This window comes from Motacilla alba, chromosome 8 (assembly GCF_015832195.1).
Source record: "Motacilla alba alba isolate MOTALB_02 chromosome 8, Motacilla_alba_V1.0_pri, whole genome shotgun sequence".
NCBI lineage: Eukaryota > Metazoa > Chordata > Aves > Passeriformes > Motacillidae > Motacilla > Motacilla alba.
The window spans coordinates 10,230,618-10,249,741 of NC_052023.1; the positions used below are offsets into that span (position 1 = coordinate 10,230,618).

Below are 19,124 nucleotides of genomic sequence, written 5' to 3' on the forward strand. Positions count from 1 at the left end.
ATGAAGCTCTGAGCACAGTGTCTCAGTCAGTCTGACCAGTGTCCCAGGGGAAAGACCCCACCCAAGGAGCCCCCGTCACCTCATGCCCAGCCAGCCAGACCCCTCCATAGCCATATGGGAAACTACCCACTGCCTTACTTTCAAACTAGGGGGAGCTGCCAAACACAAAGGCTGGATGCTGGTCCTGCTGTGGCACCTGAGTAAGCTGCAAAGATCCCGTTGGAAGCAGGCCTAGGAAGTCTTGCCCTTCACCAGCCTGTTTCTGCTCCTTATGGAAGGGTTGTGCAAGGAGAACCCTTGCCTAGGCAGGATGTGTGATCTCAGGGTGTTTGTTTTGAACACACTGGGCTCATTCACAGTGTGATAACACACAGTGACCCTTCAAAGCAGCACTCTGGCTCCTTTAAGGCTCTTTGTTTTGAAAGCAAACAGCATCAGCAGCTCAGCAAGGAACAGTCTGCTAGCAGCACCCAGCTAGAGAGCAGACAGAAGCCTCTTCACTGGGCTGTGACCTACCCCACTCAGGTGAAGCACAAGAACTAACCCCAGGTCTGTGCTTACCTCACCAGATTCTTTGTTTTGATCCGCGGGGCTTTGACTCCACCACCAATGATGCTAGAGCCCGTGATGTAAATCCCCCTGTAGCAGACAAAGGTGGTTGGTAGAAGATCTGGCACTCGCAGAATTCTATACAGAAACCAGGATCTTTCAGCTGAGCAAAGAATCAGGCATGCAGCTGGGGGACACCGAGCACTCAGCCGAGCCACTCCCAGGGCCCCAGGCTGCACCACCTACACCAGCAGAACTGCTGGGGCACAAGAGCCACCATGGACAGCCTGGGCTCAGGGGTACAGCTTCCAGAGACTTCCCTGTCTTTCCACTGCCACTGCTGCCTGTGGGCTGGTCCACCCAGACCCCCCAGCGGTCCAGCAATTCAGCCTCAGTGGTGTGGTGACCCACAGTCCTACACGTACACACTGTTGTACCCTGCTCTGCTGTGGGAAAACTGCAGTGCAAACACAGCTACCAAGACGGGACAGCAGGAGAATGCTGAAGAGCCAGGCCCACTCACCAGGCAGCTCCCACCACAGACAGGGAGATGGCCAAGCCAATGCCCAGGTTGGACCACATGTAAGGTGAGGTCTCTGTCAGAAACCTGGAGAGGAAGAAATGTCCTGAGTTAGCACACAGGCTGAGCCCCCACAGTCACACCACACAGCCCATCCCAAAACAGGTACCCCTCCACCAAATTATGAAGCCCAAGATGGGTTGGACAGCCAGACAGCAGGACATGAGAACCTCTGTCTGCCAGCCAGAAACACAGGGCCCTCACCTGCATGGATCAAGATCTTCCTCCCAAGCCCTCACTGTGAAGCAGAAGCCTGGGCTTGGAGATGTGGAGGGCAGAGCAGCAATAGCTGCACCAGGACCTCGTAGGGAGCCAGCCACAGGAACACAGGGGCTGCATCCATCCCACCTCCCAGGGAGCAGAGGCCCTGCTCACTGCAGCTCTTGTTCTCCTGCGATGCAGCGACCACCGCCCATCACTCAAAAGCAAGTGCTGCTCCTGGGAGGCACTGCCAGCACTGCCTCCTCCTCACACAGCCCTGGGGCTGCCCGCTTTACGGGGAACTCACCAAGCCACATCGAAGCGGAAGCCCAGGTCAAATATTGTGTAGCAGATCCCTGGAAAGCAAGAACAAGATGGAAACCTCCAGGGAGGCACCAGCTGGATCCAGCACTGCCGGTTCCTCCCCCACCTGCAAAGCCCCGAGGCAAAGGCCCAGAAGCACAGCACAGCATGAAGGAGGGTTACTGGGAATACTGGCTCAATCTGCGGGGCAGGGTCTCCCTCCAAATCTACCCCCGTGATGCCAACACTTCCACATCAGCACAGGACAGCCTGTCAGAGAAACTGTCAGACCCCATCCCGGTCTTGCCCAGAAGACAATCATGGTTGTTGTCACACCCATTTTCTATTCCCTGGGCTTGCTGAGCACCCACAGACCATGCTGAGCTGCAGGGTCTCAAGGGCAATGCTCAGCCCTGTGCCCCAGCAGAGTCTCCACTGTAGCTCTCCAATGGCTCAGCCCTGTTGGACAGCCACAGATCCAGGGGACCAGCTGTGAGCTCTTCCCTGCCACAGGAGGGACAAGAGGAGCAAGGCTGTGCCCTGACTGACCATCAAATGCTGCTGCATCACCATCCCATCAGCGTTGGTGCTGCTCCCCAGGAGCCCATCAACACAAGAAGCTCCAGCTTTCCTCCAACATCCCCTTTCCAAGGCTGTGGGTTCAAGACATGACTGTTGTTCTCAGCATTTCCCCCAGGGTAATTTCCAGATAAATTTATACTCCAACACAGGTGGGAGACACCAAAACACTGTCCTGAGAGACTCAGAAAAGCCCTTCCTTTCCAAGGAGGGCTTGCCCTGCTGTGCTCATCTCCCATCAGGAACCACAGCCAAGAGTCACATCCCTGCACAGCCCAGGCACATGCAGAGGTGCTTGCACCAAAACCCTGCCTTACTGTGAGCTCCTGAGTGGGAAACGTGGCTGCAGACCAGAAGAGACACTTGCTCTTTGCTGGAAAAGGGAGGGTGACCCAGCCCTAAGGAACAGATAAGCACAGGCATCGTGGCACTGTGTGCTCCACACCAGTCACAGAGGGGGAAGGGACAGCTCTGCCATATCTGACTGTAACCAGTCCGTGCCTGTGTGATGCTGATCCCACGTACGGTTGGGAAAAGAGGAAATGGGCGACTTGTGAAGTGCTCGAATGCAGCAAAGAGGTCACTCTTTGTGACATGTCCCACTGCTCCCTTCCACCCCAGAGTAGCAGATTGGAAGTAGGGGATGACGGCAATCTGCCCAGCAGAAATATGGAGGCAGGACCATGCCCTTCCCTGAGCACAGCCAAGACCTGCAGGACAATTCATCCCACTGGAAGGCCTCAGCACTGCAGATCCCTTGCAGCAGGGATGTCCCATTATTCTTGTGTGCTCACCCCTTCAATGTACAGCTCAGGTCTCAGCACCCCACTCACCACCCTCAGGGGAGCACACAAGGCCTGTCAGGAATGGGAGGTGGTAATGCTGACCACTCTTTCTGCCACAGATTTGGGGTGCCCCCCTCCCCTGTAGCGACACTCTAGAAGGAAGGAAGGTGCCACCACAGCCAGGGAATACAGAGGAAAGCCACAAACCAGCCTGCATGTCTGGTAACCTTCAAGGATGATCTCTAGGGCTGGGTCCAGCCAGTCTGTTACTTGTGTTTTGGCTTTGCTGCTTGGCTGTCAGAACAGGAACTGAACCCAGCCAGCCTCAGCTGCCTCCACTCCCCAGAAGTGGTAAAAGAGAGCTACAACCAGCTCAGGGCAGGTCCTCAGGGCACCTTTCATCTCTTCAAGAGCAGGTGCAACCTTAGATTCATAAGCAAAAGAAACAGGGTAAAGGACACTCTTCTGTGAGCTCTGACTTGCAGCCCTGAAGCCAGAAGGACAGAAGACAGGGCAGCAGGACTGGAGGATCAAATCAGGGCTTAGGGCAAAGACAGAAAACACAAAAAGACACTGCTGCAACACTGCATGGAGCAAGACCACTTCCTGCTCGTGGTCTTCCTCAAAAAGGGACTGCAAAAGGTCAGGGGAAGTTGAGAATAACCGGGCTCAGCTCAGGAAGGTTTTCCGACAGTCTCACATCCACAGGGTGAATCTGCACTGGTGTGAGCTACATGATTCAGAGAGCCCATGAGGCAGCCCTAGGCCCACACTGGGTTCACCAGGCCCTGGAAACACGAGGGAGTGAGACACCCTTCACTTCTAACTCATTCTCTCCCCTCACCCAGACACTGAAGCAGTGGCCAAGGTTTCCCCAGCCTCTGCCTGGTGTGTGGTCACTTCATTCTGTGCGAAGAGAAAATAACCAGCAGTCCCAGCATAAAATCAACCTGCTGGCCCCAGGGCATTAAATCCATCCGCCAAAAGCCCAACACCTTCAGCAGCAGGGCATGGGCTGCCATGGGGCAGCTCCACCGTCATCCAAACCCGCATGTTCTCTCATGCTGCCACAGCTTGGCAAAGCAAGGCGATCTCTCCACCCGAGAGACATCGGCCATCAGAGTCTGAAGGACCAGGCTCCTCCTGCCTTTACCTCCCAGTCCAAACCAACCTACCGAACCCCCCGAGCGGCACCGGCACCGTTCTGCTCCCGCACACGCAGAGAAGCAAATCAACTGCTCAAGGCAGACAGGCTGCGAGCGCTGAAAGCTGCGCATCCAACAGCGACTGCGAGTTACACGGCAGCGCTGGGGGCTCCGCGGGAGCAGCTACAGGCCCGAGGGGAGCCCCAGGCTGGGGAGCCCCACGGCAGCACTCCCGGCCGCGCCGCAGACCGCGAGCAGCCCTCGGCAACCGCGGCCCTGACAACCCGCACCCCTCAGCGCCCGGCTTTCTTTTCCGCAGCAAAGCAGCGGCCAGCGCGGGCACGGCCAGGAACCGCAGCCGCCCCTCGGGCCCGGACACCCCTCCTGCCCCCGGCTCAGCCCCGCAGCGCAGCCCCCGGACCCCCCTTCTCCGCGGCCCCGCGCCCTCCCCCGCCCCGGCGCTGACCGACGCCAAGCAGCGTGGTCCAGAAGGCGAGGCCGAGCCCCGAGTAGAGCAGGGCGAGCCCCGTCATGGCGGCGGCGGCGGCACCGGGCGGCGCGGCGGGAGCGGAGCGGGCCGGGTCACCTGACCCCCGCGCGGCACCTGACCGGAACTGCAGCGCCCGCACGGAAGTACCGGAACGCCGGCGCTGCCACCGCGCCCGCTTATTGGCTGCGTGGTTTGACAGTGGCGGGGGAACTACACACACCATAATGCACCGCGAGCAGCACGTATTTCCATTGGCTGTCGCCCCCGCTCCTCCCCGTTGTGGGCGGGGCTTATGGGGGCGGGGGATGCAGAGCCGAGCTTCCATTGGCCAGCGCCGCGCCGCAGCCCGGAAGCGGGCGCAGGGTCCCGCGTGCCACCATGGCCGCGGCCTTCAGCAGTGACGGGGAGGCCGCGCTGCGGCGGGAACTGCGCGCAGCCGTGGCGGCGGCACCGCGGAGCGACCTCGACGGCTTCTACGAGATGGGCCGGGCCGCCGCCTTCGTACGGGATGGCGGGTTTCGCAAGGTGAGTGGGACCGAGGGAGGAGCCGGCGGAGCGCTGCGGCGCCCTCTCTCCCGGTGCCTCACAGGATTGTTAGCGTTGGGAGGCTGATCTGGAGATCGTCCTGTCCCACCCCCTTGCCAGGGCAGGGGCACCAGAGCAGGTTATACAGAAACGCGCCCAGATGTGTTTGCAATGTCTCCAGTGATGGAGGCTCCGCGACTTCCCTGGGCAGCTGTTCCGGCGCTCTGCCACCCACGGTGTAAAGAACTCGTTCCTCATGTTAACATGAAACTTCTTTTGTCTTATTTTATGGCCGTTGCTCCTTCCTCTGTCCTGTTGTTGGACTCCACTGAAAACACTCTGGCACCGTCTTCTTGGCATCCACCTTTGAAATATTTTTATGCATTGATGAGATCCTGTCCTCGTTCCAGGCAGGACAGGGTTAATTTCTGCAATAGCCAGCAGGGGCCATGGCCACGACCCAGAGGTTACTCTGTACCACTTCCCATCACTTTCTGGGGACAGGGAAGGGGTCCTTCCTGGTCCCATAGTGTGGCATGGTCAGGTATTGTCAGAGCCCTGCATCGAGCACTCGTGTGTGACCCATTTGTCTCTTGTACAGTGATATTGACAGTGTTGCTGTTACCACTGGTTTTCTTATTTAATTTGCTGTTTCCAGTAAACTGCTCTGATTTGACCTGTGATCTTTACCCTTTGTGCTTCCAATTCTCTGCTCCATCCCGCTGCAGGAGGAAGGAGAGGGGGAGCAAGAGAGTGGCGGTGTGGTTTGGAGAGGCTCCATGGGAGCACTGAACTGGGGAGTACCATTCCTAAACCACAGCCGATCTCCTCTCAGTCTTCTCTTGTCCAGACTAAATGGGCCCAGCTCCCACAGTCTCTCCTCACAAGAGAGATGCTCCAGACCCCCATGTGGCCTCTGCTGGACCTTCTCCAGCAGCTCCTTGTCTTTCTTATACTGAGGAGCCCAGAACTGGAGACAGTACTCCTGGTGTGCCTCACCAGGGCCAAGTAGAAGGGCAGGATCATCACTCTCAACCTGCTGGCCACACTCTTGCCAATGCACTCCAGGATCCCGTTGGCCCTCCTGGCTGTAAGGGCTCTGCCAGTTCATGGTCAGCTTGTCACCCACCAAGATTCCAGGTCCTTATTTGCAGAATTATTCTCTAGTAGGTCAGCCCCCAGCCTGTGCTGGTAGTTGGGGTTTTGCAGTACCCTGCACTCGCCCTTGTTGACCCGCATTAGGTTTCTCTCTGCTTAATTCTCCAGCCTGTCAAGGTCCTGCTGAATGGCACAGCCTTCAGGTGTATCAGCCACTTCCCCCAGTTTCATATCAGCAAACTTGCTGAGGGTATATTCTATCCATTCTATCCCCTTCTGTCCCTTCATCTCGCCCTCCCCAGTGCCTCATTCCCGTCTGCCTCACCCCTTGTTCCCGCCAGGTCGCCCTGCAGTTCCCTGACGAGCTGCTGGCAGACGCAGTGCAGGTGGCAGGCCGGCTGGAGGCAGCGACCGGGGCCGAGATGTACGTGCTGGGGGACACCACGTACGGCAGGTCCGTGTGGGGCTCTGGAGCGCGTCCTGGGGCTCCCCTGCGGGCAGGAATGGGGCGGTGCCAGGGAGGAGGGAGAGCTCCGTGCTGCAGAGCCTGTCTGACTCCGCGTTCTCCTTGCAGCTGCTGCGTGGATGAAGTGGCTGCCGAGCACGTGGGTGCCGAGGCAGTGCTGCACTACGGCCCGGCCTGCCTCAGTCCCTGCGGGAAGCTCCCGGTGCTGCACATCTTCGGGCAGCAGCCCCTGGACGTGGGGCGCTGCGCAGAGGCGTTCCGGGAGCTCTACCCCGAGCAGCAGAGCTGTGTGGTGGTGCTCAGCGATGTGGTCTACGCCCATGCGATGGGTGAGTGCTCCGGGGCAGGGAGGGGGGCTCTGGTACTGCTCTGAGCTCTGCAGAGCTGCCAGGGTCAGACCAAGCAGGCATTCATTCCACAGACACTGGCAGCTTTGACTTCTGTCTTCTCCCCTGATCTGTTGCACCTTCTCCACGTCAGGACTATGGCCATGTTTTGTTCTCACTCCTCTCTTTCTTCAGGTGAGCTGGAGCAGCAACTGCGTCCCGAATACCCCAATATCATCTTCTCCAGGCTGGTGTGTGGAGACCCTCCTGGCCCCGCAGTTCCTGGCGAGGAACGGAAGTTTGGTCGCCAGTTCTTGGTGGAAGCTGCAGGAGGGCTTCAGGACTATGCCATGTTCTATGTGGGAGCTGAGGGCCTTGCCCTCACCAGCTTCATGCTGACCTGGAACTGCTGTCCTTTCAGCTCCTTCAATCCCATCACCGGCTGCGGCCGCCGCGAGACCCTCAACGTCAACCGGGCGCTGATGCGGCGCCTGTACCTGGTGGAGCGGGCCCGGGATGCCAGCGTGGTGGGCATCCTGGTGGGCACCCTTGGTGTGGCGGGCTATCTGACCGTGCTGCAGCACCTCCGGGAGCTGCTGTGCCGGGCCGGCAAGCGCAGCTACACGCTGGCCGTGGGGAAGCCCAACCCTGCCAAGCTGGCCAACTTCCTGGAGGTGGACATCTTCGTCCTGGTGGCCTGTGCTCAGAACTCCCTCCTGGACTCCAGTGATTTCTACCGACCTGTTGTGACCCCCTATGAGCTGGAGCTGGCCTGCAACCCAGCCCGTGAGTGGACGGGGAACTACCTCACAGACTTCCGAGACCTGCTGCCAGGTAATAGCTAGAGACAGCTGCCCAACACCCTCCCAGGGCATATTCCACCCAGCTGCCCTGCCTGTAAGCTGTGCTTGCTCCAGGATAGATGGACCAGGTTAATGTTACCGTTCCCTGGCAGGTGCCCGTGCACATGTTGAGCTCCCACCGGCTGTTCCCGCAGAGGAGGCTGTTCCCGATGTCTCGCTGATCTCAGGGAAGATCCGTGCTACCCACCTCTGTGGCCCCCCGTCCTCTCAGCTGCCCCCCAGCACCGCCCTGGCCTGCAGGGACCAGACACGGGCACTGGCAGAGATCAGCCCCGCAGGTTTGTGTTGGTACCATGGTGGGGCTGAGCGCTGGTGCAGGGGCAGTGCCACCTTCGTGCTCTGGGTAACAATTCCCTTTCTCCTCCCAGCCTCCTTCCTGGAGTCCCGCAGCTGGCGGGGCCTGGAGCAGCAGCTGGGACAGACCCCGGTCTCCAAGGCGGTGCAGGGCCGACGAGGGATTGCCATTGCCTATGAGGATGAAGGATGTGAGCAACCCTGATTCAGCAGCGTTGGCACCCAACCGGGAGCAGGGCTGTGTGGGGGCCCTGGCATTGCCTCCCACTGGGTGCACTGCTGGCAGCCTGCTGGATGCGCCCTTGGGTCAGTAATACTGCAGCGGGAGAGCAGGAGTTGCGTGTGTGTTCAGGAATGCCTGTGGCACCCTGAGGCTCAGGGCCAGGGCAGCAGCAGGGCCAGGAGAGACAGGCACTTAGCCCAGACCTAGTGTCTGAGGGCTCCTTCATCCAGGGCAGCTTTGTCCCTACATGGAAAGGTCACAACTTTGCAAGAGCTGAGAGCGCTGGGACTTGAGGCTTTTGTGGACTACTGCTGCTAACTAAAGCTGAAGAGGATTTGTGAATGAACTGTTTTTTAGAATAAAACATAGGCTGACGAGCACAGATGTCCCAAAGTGAAAAATGTATCATGGTGCCTACTGGGGAGCAAAGCCCTGTGTGTCAGTGAACACCAGCCGGAGGCAACAGAAAGCCAGAACCAGGACGTCCATCAGTAAAAGCACAGGCTGGGCTGGGGTACTAGGGCAAGGGCAGGGGAACTCTGAGCACAAACAAGCCCCTCAGCCGCTCTTATGAATGGGAATGGGGTGCACACGTCCTGTGCTGCAGGAAGGACCCTGTGTTTGGCAGGGGTGGAGCCCAGCCCCTCTCATGTGAGGCAGGGCTGTTTATGCTCCGTGCTGGGCAAGCAGGACAGACTGTTTTTTGCCATCCCTCCCAAAGCCAGGGAGACATTGAGGTGTCCCAGCCCTTCCACTCAGTTCTTCCCCAGAGGGAAGAGGCAGGCAAAGTCTGGACACTGCAATAATGACAGCCACAACATAGAAATATTCTTAATATAATTAGGTGCAGGGCCTCCCCCCTCCCAACCACACGTACAAACGAGCAGGGGGCAAATTCCCCCCGCCCAGCCAGCTACTGCTGCAGGCACAGGGTGGCCTCCCTGCTGCGGGGAAGGGCTGGGGAGGGGCTGGTAGCCCGGGGATGGGGCAGCCTGTGCTGGGGCACTTCTGCCCAGGCTTCCCCTGCCCCGCCACCACCTCCTGCAGCCAGCACTCCTGTTCCCTGCGAGGAGGGAGCATGCTGGGGGAAACAAAGATGCTGACACCGAGATGCGGCCACCAAATCTAGCTGAGGAGCGTCCCGAGTGGGTTAATTCTAGGTGGAGGGTTATTCTATGAGCCGTACTGCAGCAGGGCAGGGAGGATGGGGGGGCTTTTCCTTGTGGGGAAGAGCTGGTCCAGGCAAATCGTCCATGGTCCTGGCCAGGTGCTCAGTAGTCTGCCGTGTATTCTGTACCATGCAGCCCTCGGCACAACAAGGTGAACTCCTTCACCATCTCCTTCACTCGCCGCTTGTTCACACGCTCTCTGCTGAGACAGAGGGAGGGAACAAACATGAAGTAGGACAGCTGCACTGGGCCATGCAGCGGGGTCATTCCTGTGGGAAATGGGGGGCACAGCTGCCAGGGCAAGTGGCACACAAACCTGAGGATCTGCTGGCTGAAGTTTTCCTTCTGCTCTGGAGTTACTCGGGCCGAGGGGAAGCCATCCTGTTGCATGGCCTCCTTGATCCAGACGCTCAGGAGGCTGAAGCAGTGCTTGTTCAAGGCAAAGAGGATTTCTGCAAAGTGATCCATGAGGCTGCGGGAAGCCTGGCCACCGATGCCCTGCCACAGAGCAAACGACATGCTCAGCCCATGGTGTCACTTTTGCTGCTCCCACCCACGCTGCTGGGCTCTCTGCCCCTGGCTCTGCAGGGATGCTGCTCAGGAATAGAGCCCAATGCTGCCTGGGGAGCCCGTGGTCCCACATCTCACCTCCAGCACTGCCTGCAGCAGCGCTTTGCCATTCTCATGCACGACCTGTCCCACCGGGGCGATCTCTCCACAGCGGGGCAGCAGCTCCGTCTGCAACACAGAGGCCAGGCTTGCTCAGTGCCAGCACAGGCTCCACACTGCAGCACTGTGCCCAACCTCAGCCCCACTCCCAGCTCTCAGAGAGGACTCCACGATGGCATCATACTCACAAAAAAGCCACAGGATGCTTTAACTGTTGGGGCCTCGGGAAACTTGAGTGAAAGGACACCTGCAGGCAAAAATTCCTCAGGTTAGCAGCCAGAAAACCCCCTGCCCATCCCAAATCAGCCCTGTCATCCCTAGCCCTTTGCTGTTTTGCACCCAGCTCTACAGGAGAGGAAGGCTGGCTTCTCCTCAGGGTAATTTGGAGCACATGCCCATGCCCACGGTACTCACCACACTGAAACACTGCTTTGACATCCAGGTTGCTACACAGGAAGAGATCCGGCTTCCTTTTCAGAGCCTGCAAGGCACACAGACAGGCAGCATGAACCCAGCGCTGCAGAGGCAGCCAGGAAGCCTCCAAGGAACCCGGTGCCCCAGACAGCCTCTGCCTGGACACACACTTACCTGAGCACACCCCCAGGAAAGGGCAGATTCACACAGTACAGCAGGAAACCATCACTTTACCCCTCCCCAGAATATAATTCAAACAGCCAGGCAGTTTGCTACACCCAGGATCTGCTGACCCCAGGACCTGAGGCTAGGTGCCACAGTGGTATGCAAACACTCAGACACAGAGGGCTCCTGTCCCATCAGAGCAGATCAGGCAGCAGCACCGCTCCCAGGACAAGGGCAGCCATGCAGGGCTCAGCAGAGACCAGCTACCCATGTACTTTGTGCCTCTCCTGAAGATGCTGGCATCCCTGGGGTCGAGGCAACTGGTTCAAGCAGTAGCCCCAGACTGCACCAGCTGATGAGATGCCAACATTTCTTGGCAGTTCCTGAGCAGCAAGTCTGACATCAAGAAAGCTTGGGGTTTTTTAATGCCACACAATTATTCCACCAGCCTCTGTGCAGGTCAGGCACTGCTGCTGGAGACACCCTGAGCTGTGGTACCTCGAGCAATGACTTAGTCCCCCTGGTGCTGGCACTGAGCAATTACTGGGTGGAAATGTTTTCGGCCTGCACCCTCCACTCAATGGGAAGGGTATTTGACCTGCCTCAGTGAGCCCTGCTATATAAGGCAGCCACATCCATACCCTGACCACCATACCCACTGCTGCAGAAAAGCACTGGGAATGGCAGCCATGGCTCCTGCCCTGCTGTCACTGCAACATCAGGGACAGCAGCCATAGCACTGGAGCAGCCCTGCTGTGTGCCTGGAGCTCTTGGGCTGAGCTCTGTATGGGGTCATTGCTGCCCTCTGAGCCTTTTCCCAGGGATAAAAGGAGGGACAGCTGTCAGTCAACAGCACCCAGGACACACATCCATCTGCCCCTGTGGTCTCTACTTGGTGCAAAACAGACTTAAATCCTCTGTCTTCTCAAGGGAAGTCCAGAGCCATCTGCCCAGTGCAGATGCTGGAAAACAAGAAGCTGAGGAGCAGGTTCAGAGTTACTCCATTTCCTTTCTGACCTTTTCTATCACACACTGCAAAAGAGGATTCAGTTTTGGGCACCGAAGGCATCAGTGTACCAGGTGGAGAAGGCACAATTGCAGGTACCTCTCCCTGCTGGATGTAAGCAGAGAGCTTTATGGGGCAACCAAGGGCCACATTATACCTGTGTGTGTATATACAGGCTCTGCACCATTGCTCCTGAGGCACTGGCACCAACATCAGGAGGTGAACTGGCTGAGCAATAGCTTAGGAACATACCACTCATCGAGGCTGCTGCTGTTCAGCTGGCCCCATACAGGACAAACGCTTGCAAGAGATGTTATAGTTTTAGCGCTGGGACACTACCCCTGCTGAGGCCCTCCTGAGAGCTCCACAGCAGGGACTATGAGCCTTTCCCCCCAGCAGCATCTTGCTCAAGGGCAGCTGGCTCCCATGATAACCACCCAGCTGCAAGTTCCTCCACCCTGCCCGTCCATGGGTTTTAACCTGAGTCTTGCATGCTACAAGTGTTCCATTTGGCACAAGTCTTCCAATGTGCTCAGGTTCCCACCTACCTGCAGGGCGCTTCTCCCAGCCAAACCAGACCTGCTGCAGGCAGAGCCCCTCAAGTTATCCTGCAGATTCACTGCAGCATCTGCTCCTCACTCCATCAGTGCCATGGAGAAAAACATGTCAGTATTGGGACAGCTCCTTCCCGAAGGACACTTAGCAGAGTGCAAGCCCAATGCAGACCTGGGTATGTATATGTCTGTCTAATGTAAAGAGAGATGCTTTTTACCCCCACAAGATGTGGCCTTGTGGAGCTTCTCCCATAAGAAAGCAGCACCAGGCAGGTCCAGCTACTCTTTCCTAGTACCAGGAACCCTGCCCCAGCTCTTCTTGCCAGCCCATCTTCCCTGTCTCCTGCCAGAGCACCTCTGCTCACATGGGGGCGGGTCTTTAAATGCTTTCAAACATCCCTCCCATATCCTCTGCATCAGCAGCCACTGCAGAGATAGGCACTTGCTCTCCAGGAAGAACTGTCCTGCAGGACGAGGGAACGTTGGGTTCTTCTCCACAGTAGCTCAGAGACCACCAGAGAGGACTTCAGAGCAGGTTCTTCTGTGCCCATTTCTTCATAGGCAGACAGGCAGGGGAGGGGCACCCATTCCTCCAGTAGACAAAGGGCAGTGGGGACTGTACCATCGGTTTCTGCAGCTCCCCAGAACACACAGCCTTAGTGCCCAGTACCCAGTCTCTTCCCATGGCCCACACCTGGCAGAGCAGAGCCTCTTGCTTTGAGAAGGGCCCATAAGGCTGGCCAGGCAGGAGCAGTGAGCCTCAGCAGGGGGATGCTGAACCCATGTCCTCCACGGGTTTCTCTGAGTCTGGCTGGAGCAGGTGAGGTGGAGAGCTCAACGACTGCTGCATGCAGCCTGGACCAGACCACCGAGGGAGGGAGGTGGGGGATGAAGCTGGCTGTGCTTGGCCAGGCACTGTCTGCGCCATCACAGGAGGTCAATCCTGCATCTTCTGCCAGCGAGGCCCTGCACACCCAGACTGCCCCAAAGATCACCAAAACACTCCCAAGGTCTGCAAGTGAGAAGTCTTGCTGGGGTGGAGTGGATGAGCTGGAAAGGCAGGCTGGAGAGTCCCAAAATCCTACCTGCAACCGGGAGCACACATGTGATACCCACTGGTTCCCCAACTTCAGAACCTGCCTGGTTTTGCCAACGCAGACCTGGGTGCAAGCCCCAGCCACCATGGCACGTGGTCCTGGGCAGAGGAGCTCCAGCTGCCTGGGTGGAACTGAGCTCCACGCCCTCCAGGTGGGATGCTCACCCTGGGCACTGCAGCAGCAATGCTCTGCACTGATCCCAGCATGCAGCAGAGGAAGGAGGGAGCAGCTGAGAAGAGGATGCTGGCATTGCTCTGTGCAGCCTTATGGCAGACTGGTTATTTTATCCTTGAGTAGAATGATACTTTGTCTGTCGTTTGGTTGAAGCCAACAGCTCCCATGATCAGCCAGCCATCATCAAGAGTGGATTGCCAATTAACATTGTGGCAAAAAGATCACCTGCAACAACTGGGCAGTTCCATGAGCTGCAACCAAGCCCAAAGATGAAGTCAGCAGGAATCCTGTGAGAGAGAGAGATGGTTCCCTGTGTGCTGGCAACAGAGAGCTGATATGCAGGCCTCATGAGCTTCTCCTGAGTTATCAGAAGGCGGGAAATTACTTGCTGGCAGAGAGGGCAGGAACAGTGCCTGCAAGGAGGAACCAGACAAACTTGAAACAGGGAAGATGGTATTTCCTCCAAGGCAATCAACCACGAAAACAGATGGTCAGGGAAGTGGGAAGTTTCCACCTTGACACACTGTTGTGTCCAAATTCACTGCTGCTCCGGAAGATGCATTACTTTGCCAAGAGGTCTGCAGGCAGAGCAGGCTGGGTGCAAACACAGCTCTCGCCACACAAAAATTTGGTCTGAAGAGATCTGCACTTCCCTCTGAATTTAATCCTCCAATCTGCAAATCCTCAAAAGCATCACTGCAGAGCATGGTCCTCTGGAAGAGGACAGGCTGGACCCATCTCTGCCACCAGACAGCCCTCAAAGTCCTGAGAGCAAGGAGTCAATCACGGATGCTAAGGCGAATTCTTGATGGGTTTTAAAGCACCTCACTAGATCATCAGTCTGTGAGAAGGGTCAGGCCAAGGAAGAGGAAATCTTGAGTTCTGTGCATGAAGAGAGAAGACAAGGATGGGATCCTTTGGTCTCCATGGGTTTTCAGGAATACAAAGCCCAGGAAAACAACAGGTCTTGAGTGGGTGGTGTCAGGCTGGCAGCATGATATCAGATGTCTCACAGTGATCCAAAATGGAGAAGACATGGAGGTAGGAGCCTCTGAGCTGCTCCTGCAGGAGTGCCTCTGACAGGTATCTGGAGATCCACACACACGAGACAGGGCCAGCTGCCAGCACATTGCACAAGTAGCCTTTGGAGAGTTTTTCAGAATCACCTAATGCCTTACACCCTGGCACGATCACTTCTACCTACCCCCCAAGACCAATGGGCTTGTTGGGTCCTTTCAAGAACTCCATACAACAACAGGTCCCCACAGGATCTTCCAGTGCTTCCCGGCCCTCTTAGGAAGACTTGCTTCTGCCAGACCTGGATCCTTTACCATGATTTCCTCCCATGACTGATTGTCCCACTCAAGGAGAACAGAAAAGGGTTTTTTACCTACAACTGGCACATTACCTTTTACACATTCCAAGACTCACACAGCTCCTCAGGCTCCCATCAGCTTTTCCTCCCCACCACGTGTACAAGTTTGCCATCTTCCCAGATGCTTTTCTCTGTGGTCTCTGATATAAATCTCCAGAAATGTTGTGCCCCAAACTAGGCATAGTGTTCAAATGGAGGTCCTGCTAGCAGTGAGGACACCGCCAGGAACCTCATGTACAGACCCCATTTACCACCCTCCCACCATGTTCAAAACCCTTGTTAAAAGGTCACAGCTTCCAAAACCAAAAGCAGAGCAGAAGTCTGATAGCCTTGATTATGCTATGTCTTTCAAGGTGAAAAGCAGGGAGGAAGAGGCTGCAATATGGCTTTGAGATGCAATGGGTTTCAGCAGGCTCTGGGCATCAAGGCGAGAACTGTGAGGAGAAGACCCTGCTTCAGGGAGGTTAGGTGCAGCCCTCTTGCCCACTCCAACCCTCAAGACCTTTGGGAGGATCAGAGGGGTCTGACAGCTTAGCACCAGGACATGCCAGGCACCCTCCCGGGGCTGTCAGCAAGGGTAGGATGGCCACAGCTCGGGGAGGAGCCTGGTTAGTGTTCCTGCACAGCCACTGGTCCAGCACATGTCGTTAGAAGCCTCCCCATCACAGAAACAGAGCAGAAAGCAACTCTGCCAGGCCCCTCCTCACCACAGACCCACCCTGTGGGTAGGTGGGCAGGGCGCACATCTCTGCCAGGGACACCGAGTACATGAGGGACACCAGGGCTTCTCCCTTAAGGGCCATGGGGGGCTGAGGAGCACACTGGGCAGGTGTATATACACACACAGCATAGCACTGGCCCTGCCTGCCCAGCGCCACAGCAGTGACACAAGTGCCAGCCCACGTGCCAGCCCGCGGCCCCTGCCGTGTCAACGCAAACCGTCCCCACGCGCCCCTGAGCCAGCAGCTCCTGCACAGGAACCGCCACCACCAGAGAGGCTGCTGGGGCAGGAGGCAATGTGGCACTTGCCAGATCCAGGTGCCATCACAAGCACGTTGCTCAGAGCCAAACTCTGGCAGCTGCCTGCTCCTGAGGGCAGGGGCTTCCTCCCACTGGCCCCTGGGCAGAGCAGCCAGCTCAGCCTGTCCCCACTCCAGAGGGCCCATCAGAGGGCAGGTAAATGGGTTGGAAAACATCCACTTAATGATCTAATTTGTCTGTCACCCAAGGGTGACCGCAGCAGCAGCACAAAGCGCCCCATGCCAGCTTCAGCTCAGCAAGGGGGTGGGAGCTGGAGCTGCCTGCAGAGGAGGACACTGCCCTGGGGATGGTGTGAACCCAGAACTAAAGGAGAATGTTTTGTTTTCAACTTCCACGGAAACAGATGGAGAAACTCGATATTCAACTAAAAGGAAAAAAAAACGTTGTCAACAGAAAGCTAAAAATAGGTTTAAATTGAATTAAAAAGAGAAAGAGAGAGAACAGAAAGTGAATGAATAAGAAACTAAAACACACCTGTGCCAGGAGTTGCATAAATGAATCAACAATATCAGGATGATCCCTGGGCCCTAAAATATAATAAAGATGTAACTTAAGAGAAAAATCATACAAACAGCAACTCAACATCATATAGTTATGTGATACAGAAAGAATTTACAAGTGAAAACAGGAGTGTAAGGGAGGAGGGGTGTGTGGGGAAGGGGATGGGCAACATGAGCAGTTTGAAGCAAGTTAAAGAAACAAAACATACAAAAAATCATGAAACTTGGAGAACCCAAGAACAGAAAGAAACTGCAAAGGAAAGGGTCTAAAGCCCCAGGGTCTCCAGCTAGCACCTGGGTGCTGCAGAGCCAAGGAGGAGATCTTCGTTTCCTTGGGGAGGAAGAGAAGGAGGAGCAGGGGCTAGCTGAGCACCATCTCCACAAGGAGAATTATAGCTTTTGCACTGTGGGGACTGAGCAGGTGTCTTCAGAGCACTGTTTGGTCCTGGAAGGTAACTGCAAGTGAACGACAACACCTCAGCAAACGCTTGACAGGCCTGGCTGGGCTCAGGCGTGCACATGCTTCTCACCAGCGTCAGCTGCTCAGGAGACCCTGGCACAGACACCCTCCCACCCCATTCCCAGATGCTCTCCAGGATGGTGAGTCCAGGACTCTCCTGGAGGTCTCCTCCAGCATCCTCACGGGAGAGAGCAGCTCAGTGCCCAGAGACCTCTGTGCCAGCACCACTCACCCTACCTTGGCATCTGACTGTGCACACTCACTTCTTGGCCCTTGTAGGCTCAGGCATGCCCCCCTTCTCCTGCCACCCGTGGGCTCAGCAGAAGGGGCTCGCCCTGCTCAGAGCTGGCCCCCACCCAAGGGGACAGTCCCGGGCACACACCAAGCTGAACAGCCGCTTGCCTGAGCAAAGCTTGCATCCAAGTGTTGGCACAGCTCGGGCTCTGGCCCCTCCCTTTTGCTCCTGCAGACGTGCCTGCTGCTGCCTGGAGGCATCGCCAGCTCCCCAGCACCGAGGCAAAAGGGTTCCAGCACAGACACATCCACACGCCACTGGCACGAGCGGGGACCTGATATCCGAGGAAGCCTGGCTTGCTTGTCACTGACCCCAGTGACACCTCAGCACAGTGGGATTTGCTCGGACCGTGGTGCGATGATGAAGCAGGGCTCCTCATGTCTCTCCCCCCACCTCTCTAGAGAGTTCTGAGCCTTGAGCTGGGGGACAGCATCACCCTACCTGGCACCCAGCTGTGAGCAAAGGATGACACCCCTCGGGGGCCACCTGTGTTAATGCTAAAGGACCAGATCCAGCAGCTCCAATGTACATTTGTCTCTGTCACAGGGCAGGTCACTAAGATGCTGAGGGGAGCCGTGGTGCAAAGGAGCCTATTCTATCCCCATCTGCTTTTTGTAGGGTGGGCAGTGAGCCAAAGAGGGGCCCCTGCCCTGCAGGAGAACACCAGCATCCTCAGCATCACAGCAGGGACTCGGTGGCCACCAGTGACTCTGAAAAAGTAATTTCCCAGCTGTTCACACACACGTTTCTCCTGCTCATATGAGGGCTTGATTTCAGGCCACTACAAGCAGCAGTGGACCCTGGAGAAGCCCCAAGATCTTCCTGTGGGCACAGCCTCCCTGCCAAGCTGGACTGCAGCTCCAGATTGACCCTTGCTGCATGTGATATCCAGCCTGGGCTGCTGTAACAGTACAGAGGCCCGGAGCACCCAGGGGTTTCCTGCTTCTGTTGCCTGCAGGGAAGGTACCCACCTTCCAGGGGTTAGGAAGAATCCAAGAAACAGAGATGGCCCCAATTAGCTTAGCTAGGAGTGAAAACAGCCATTCCTGGTAAGATGCCTCCAGACTCCATGCATGCAAAAGCCTGACAACAGCCCCAGCACGGAGACGGGCTAATCCTACGTACCTTGCTGGAACAGGGTCAGTGTGACTGAGGTAACGAGCAAGAAGAGGGCCTTGATGGGAGGGAAGTGGGCAGGCTCATGGGCAAAGATGTGAACCAGCTGCAAAAGAGAGAGAAAGACTGAAGCTTCTGCTGGCCCTGCACATCCCCAGCCTCCCAGGCACAGTTCCATACCTGCCGCGTGAGTTCAATGGCAGAGACCTGGGGTATGGTGCTGTACATCTGCCCCAGCATCTCACACAGCTGAGGCACCATGGGGGCAAAATCATCCAGGAGGGTCTTCACAGACTTCTCAAATATGGCACAGACAGACTGTGGGAAGAGAGGGACTGCATGAGCAGTGGACTGCAGGAGCAGGAGACCTCTCCCAAGGCTTAATGGATGGGTCCCAGGGGAGTGAAGCGCTGGCACTGGGGACAGGGACCAGCCAGGCAAAGGGCTCAGACCTGCTCTGACACTGGTGGCCTGCCCTGCAGCACAGGATGCTCCCAGTGACCAGGAAACACCCTTTTCACTGCAGCAGGAAGGCTCCTCAAGGGCCAGGGAGAAATGGCTGCTGGGACGTTGCACATGGGCACTACTGGACTGAACAAACTGAACAAGCACCAGATGATACAGGTCCAGTTCAGAACAAAGCTGTTCTCTTAGAGAACACA

The 19,124-nt window shown here is 56.9% G+C and overlaps 3 protein-coding genes across 6 annotated transcripts in view; 1 reads left to right on the top strand and 2 right to left on the bottom strand.

Annotated features, from left to right (window-relative positions):
• Positions 1 to 488: 488 nt before the first annotated feature.
• Positions 489 to 4,765, bottom strand: ATP6V0B (ATPase H+ transporting V0 subunit b). The gene is made up of 4 exons (XM_038145057.1): positions 4,609 to 4,765; positions 1,638 to 1,686; positions 1,073 to 1,156; positions 489 to 639 (listed from the first exon to the last, which is right to left on the bottom strand). Exons 1-4 carry the CDS (start codon positions 4,673 to 4,675, stop codon positions 558 to 560), a joined length of 282 nt encoding a protein of 93 aa, XP_038000985.1. The 5' UTR covers positions 4,676 to 4,765; the 3' UTR covers positions 489 to 557.
• Positions 4,766 to 4,973: 208 nt separating this feature from the next.
• Positions 4,974 to 9,095, top strand: DPH2 (diphthamide biosynthesis 2). 2 transcript variants are annotated; one of them, XM_038144173.1, is made up of 6 exons: positions 4,974 to 5,157; positions 6,597 to 6,709; positions 6,830 to 7,050; positions 7,243 to 7,881; positions 8,003 to 8,188; positions 8,279 to 9,095. In XM_038144173.1, the coding sequence occupies exons 1-6, from the start codon at positions 5,011 to 5,013 to the stop codon at positions 8,407 to 8,409; spliced, it is 1,437 nt and encodes a 478-aa protein (XP_038000101.1). In that variant the 5' UTR covers positions 4,974 to 5,010; the 3' UTR covers positions 8,410 to 9,095. The 2 variants fall into 2 exon arrangements, with proteins under 2 accessions (XP_038000101.1, XP_038000102.1); XM_038144174.1 differs by lacking the exon at positions 6,597 to 6,709 and having other exon boundaries at positions 4,997 to 5,157.
• Positions 9,096 to 9,247: 152 nt separating this feature from the next.
• Positions 9,248 to 19,124, bottom strand: part of IPO13 (importin 13) — a 31,263-nt gene continuing 21,386 nt past the window's right edge. For 2 of the 3 annotated variants that reach the window (XM_038144170.1, XM_038144172.1), the window contains exons 13-20: positions 18,643 to 18,780; positions 18,472 to 18,568; positions 16,566 to 16,618; positions 10,680 to 10,746; positions 10,454 to 10,512; positions 10,245 to 10,334; positions 9,913 to 10,094; positions 9,248 to 9,798 (exon numbers count right to left, since the gene is read on the bottom strand). In XM_038144170.1, coding sequence (XP_038000098.1) covers positions 9,699 to 9,798; positions 9,913 to 10,094; positions 10,245 to 10,334; positions 10,454 to 10,512; positions 10,680 to 10,746; positions 16,566 to 16,618; positions 18,472 to 18,568; positions 18,643 to 18,780 — 786 coding nt within the window. In that variant the 3' untranslated portion in view covers positions 9,248 to 9,698. The remainder of the gene's footprint in view (positions 9,799 to 9,912; positions 10,095 to 10,244; positions 10,335 to 10,453; positions 10,513 to 10,679; positions 10,747 to 16,565; positions 16,619 to 18,471; positions 18,569 to 18,642; positions 18,781 to 19,124) is intronic. The other variant, XM_038144171.1, reaches the window with a different exon arrangement.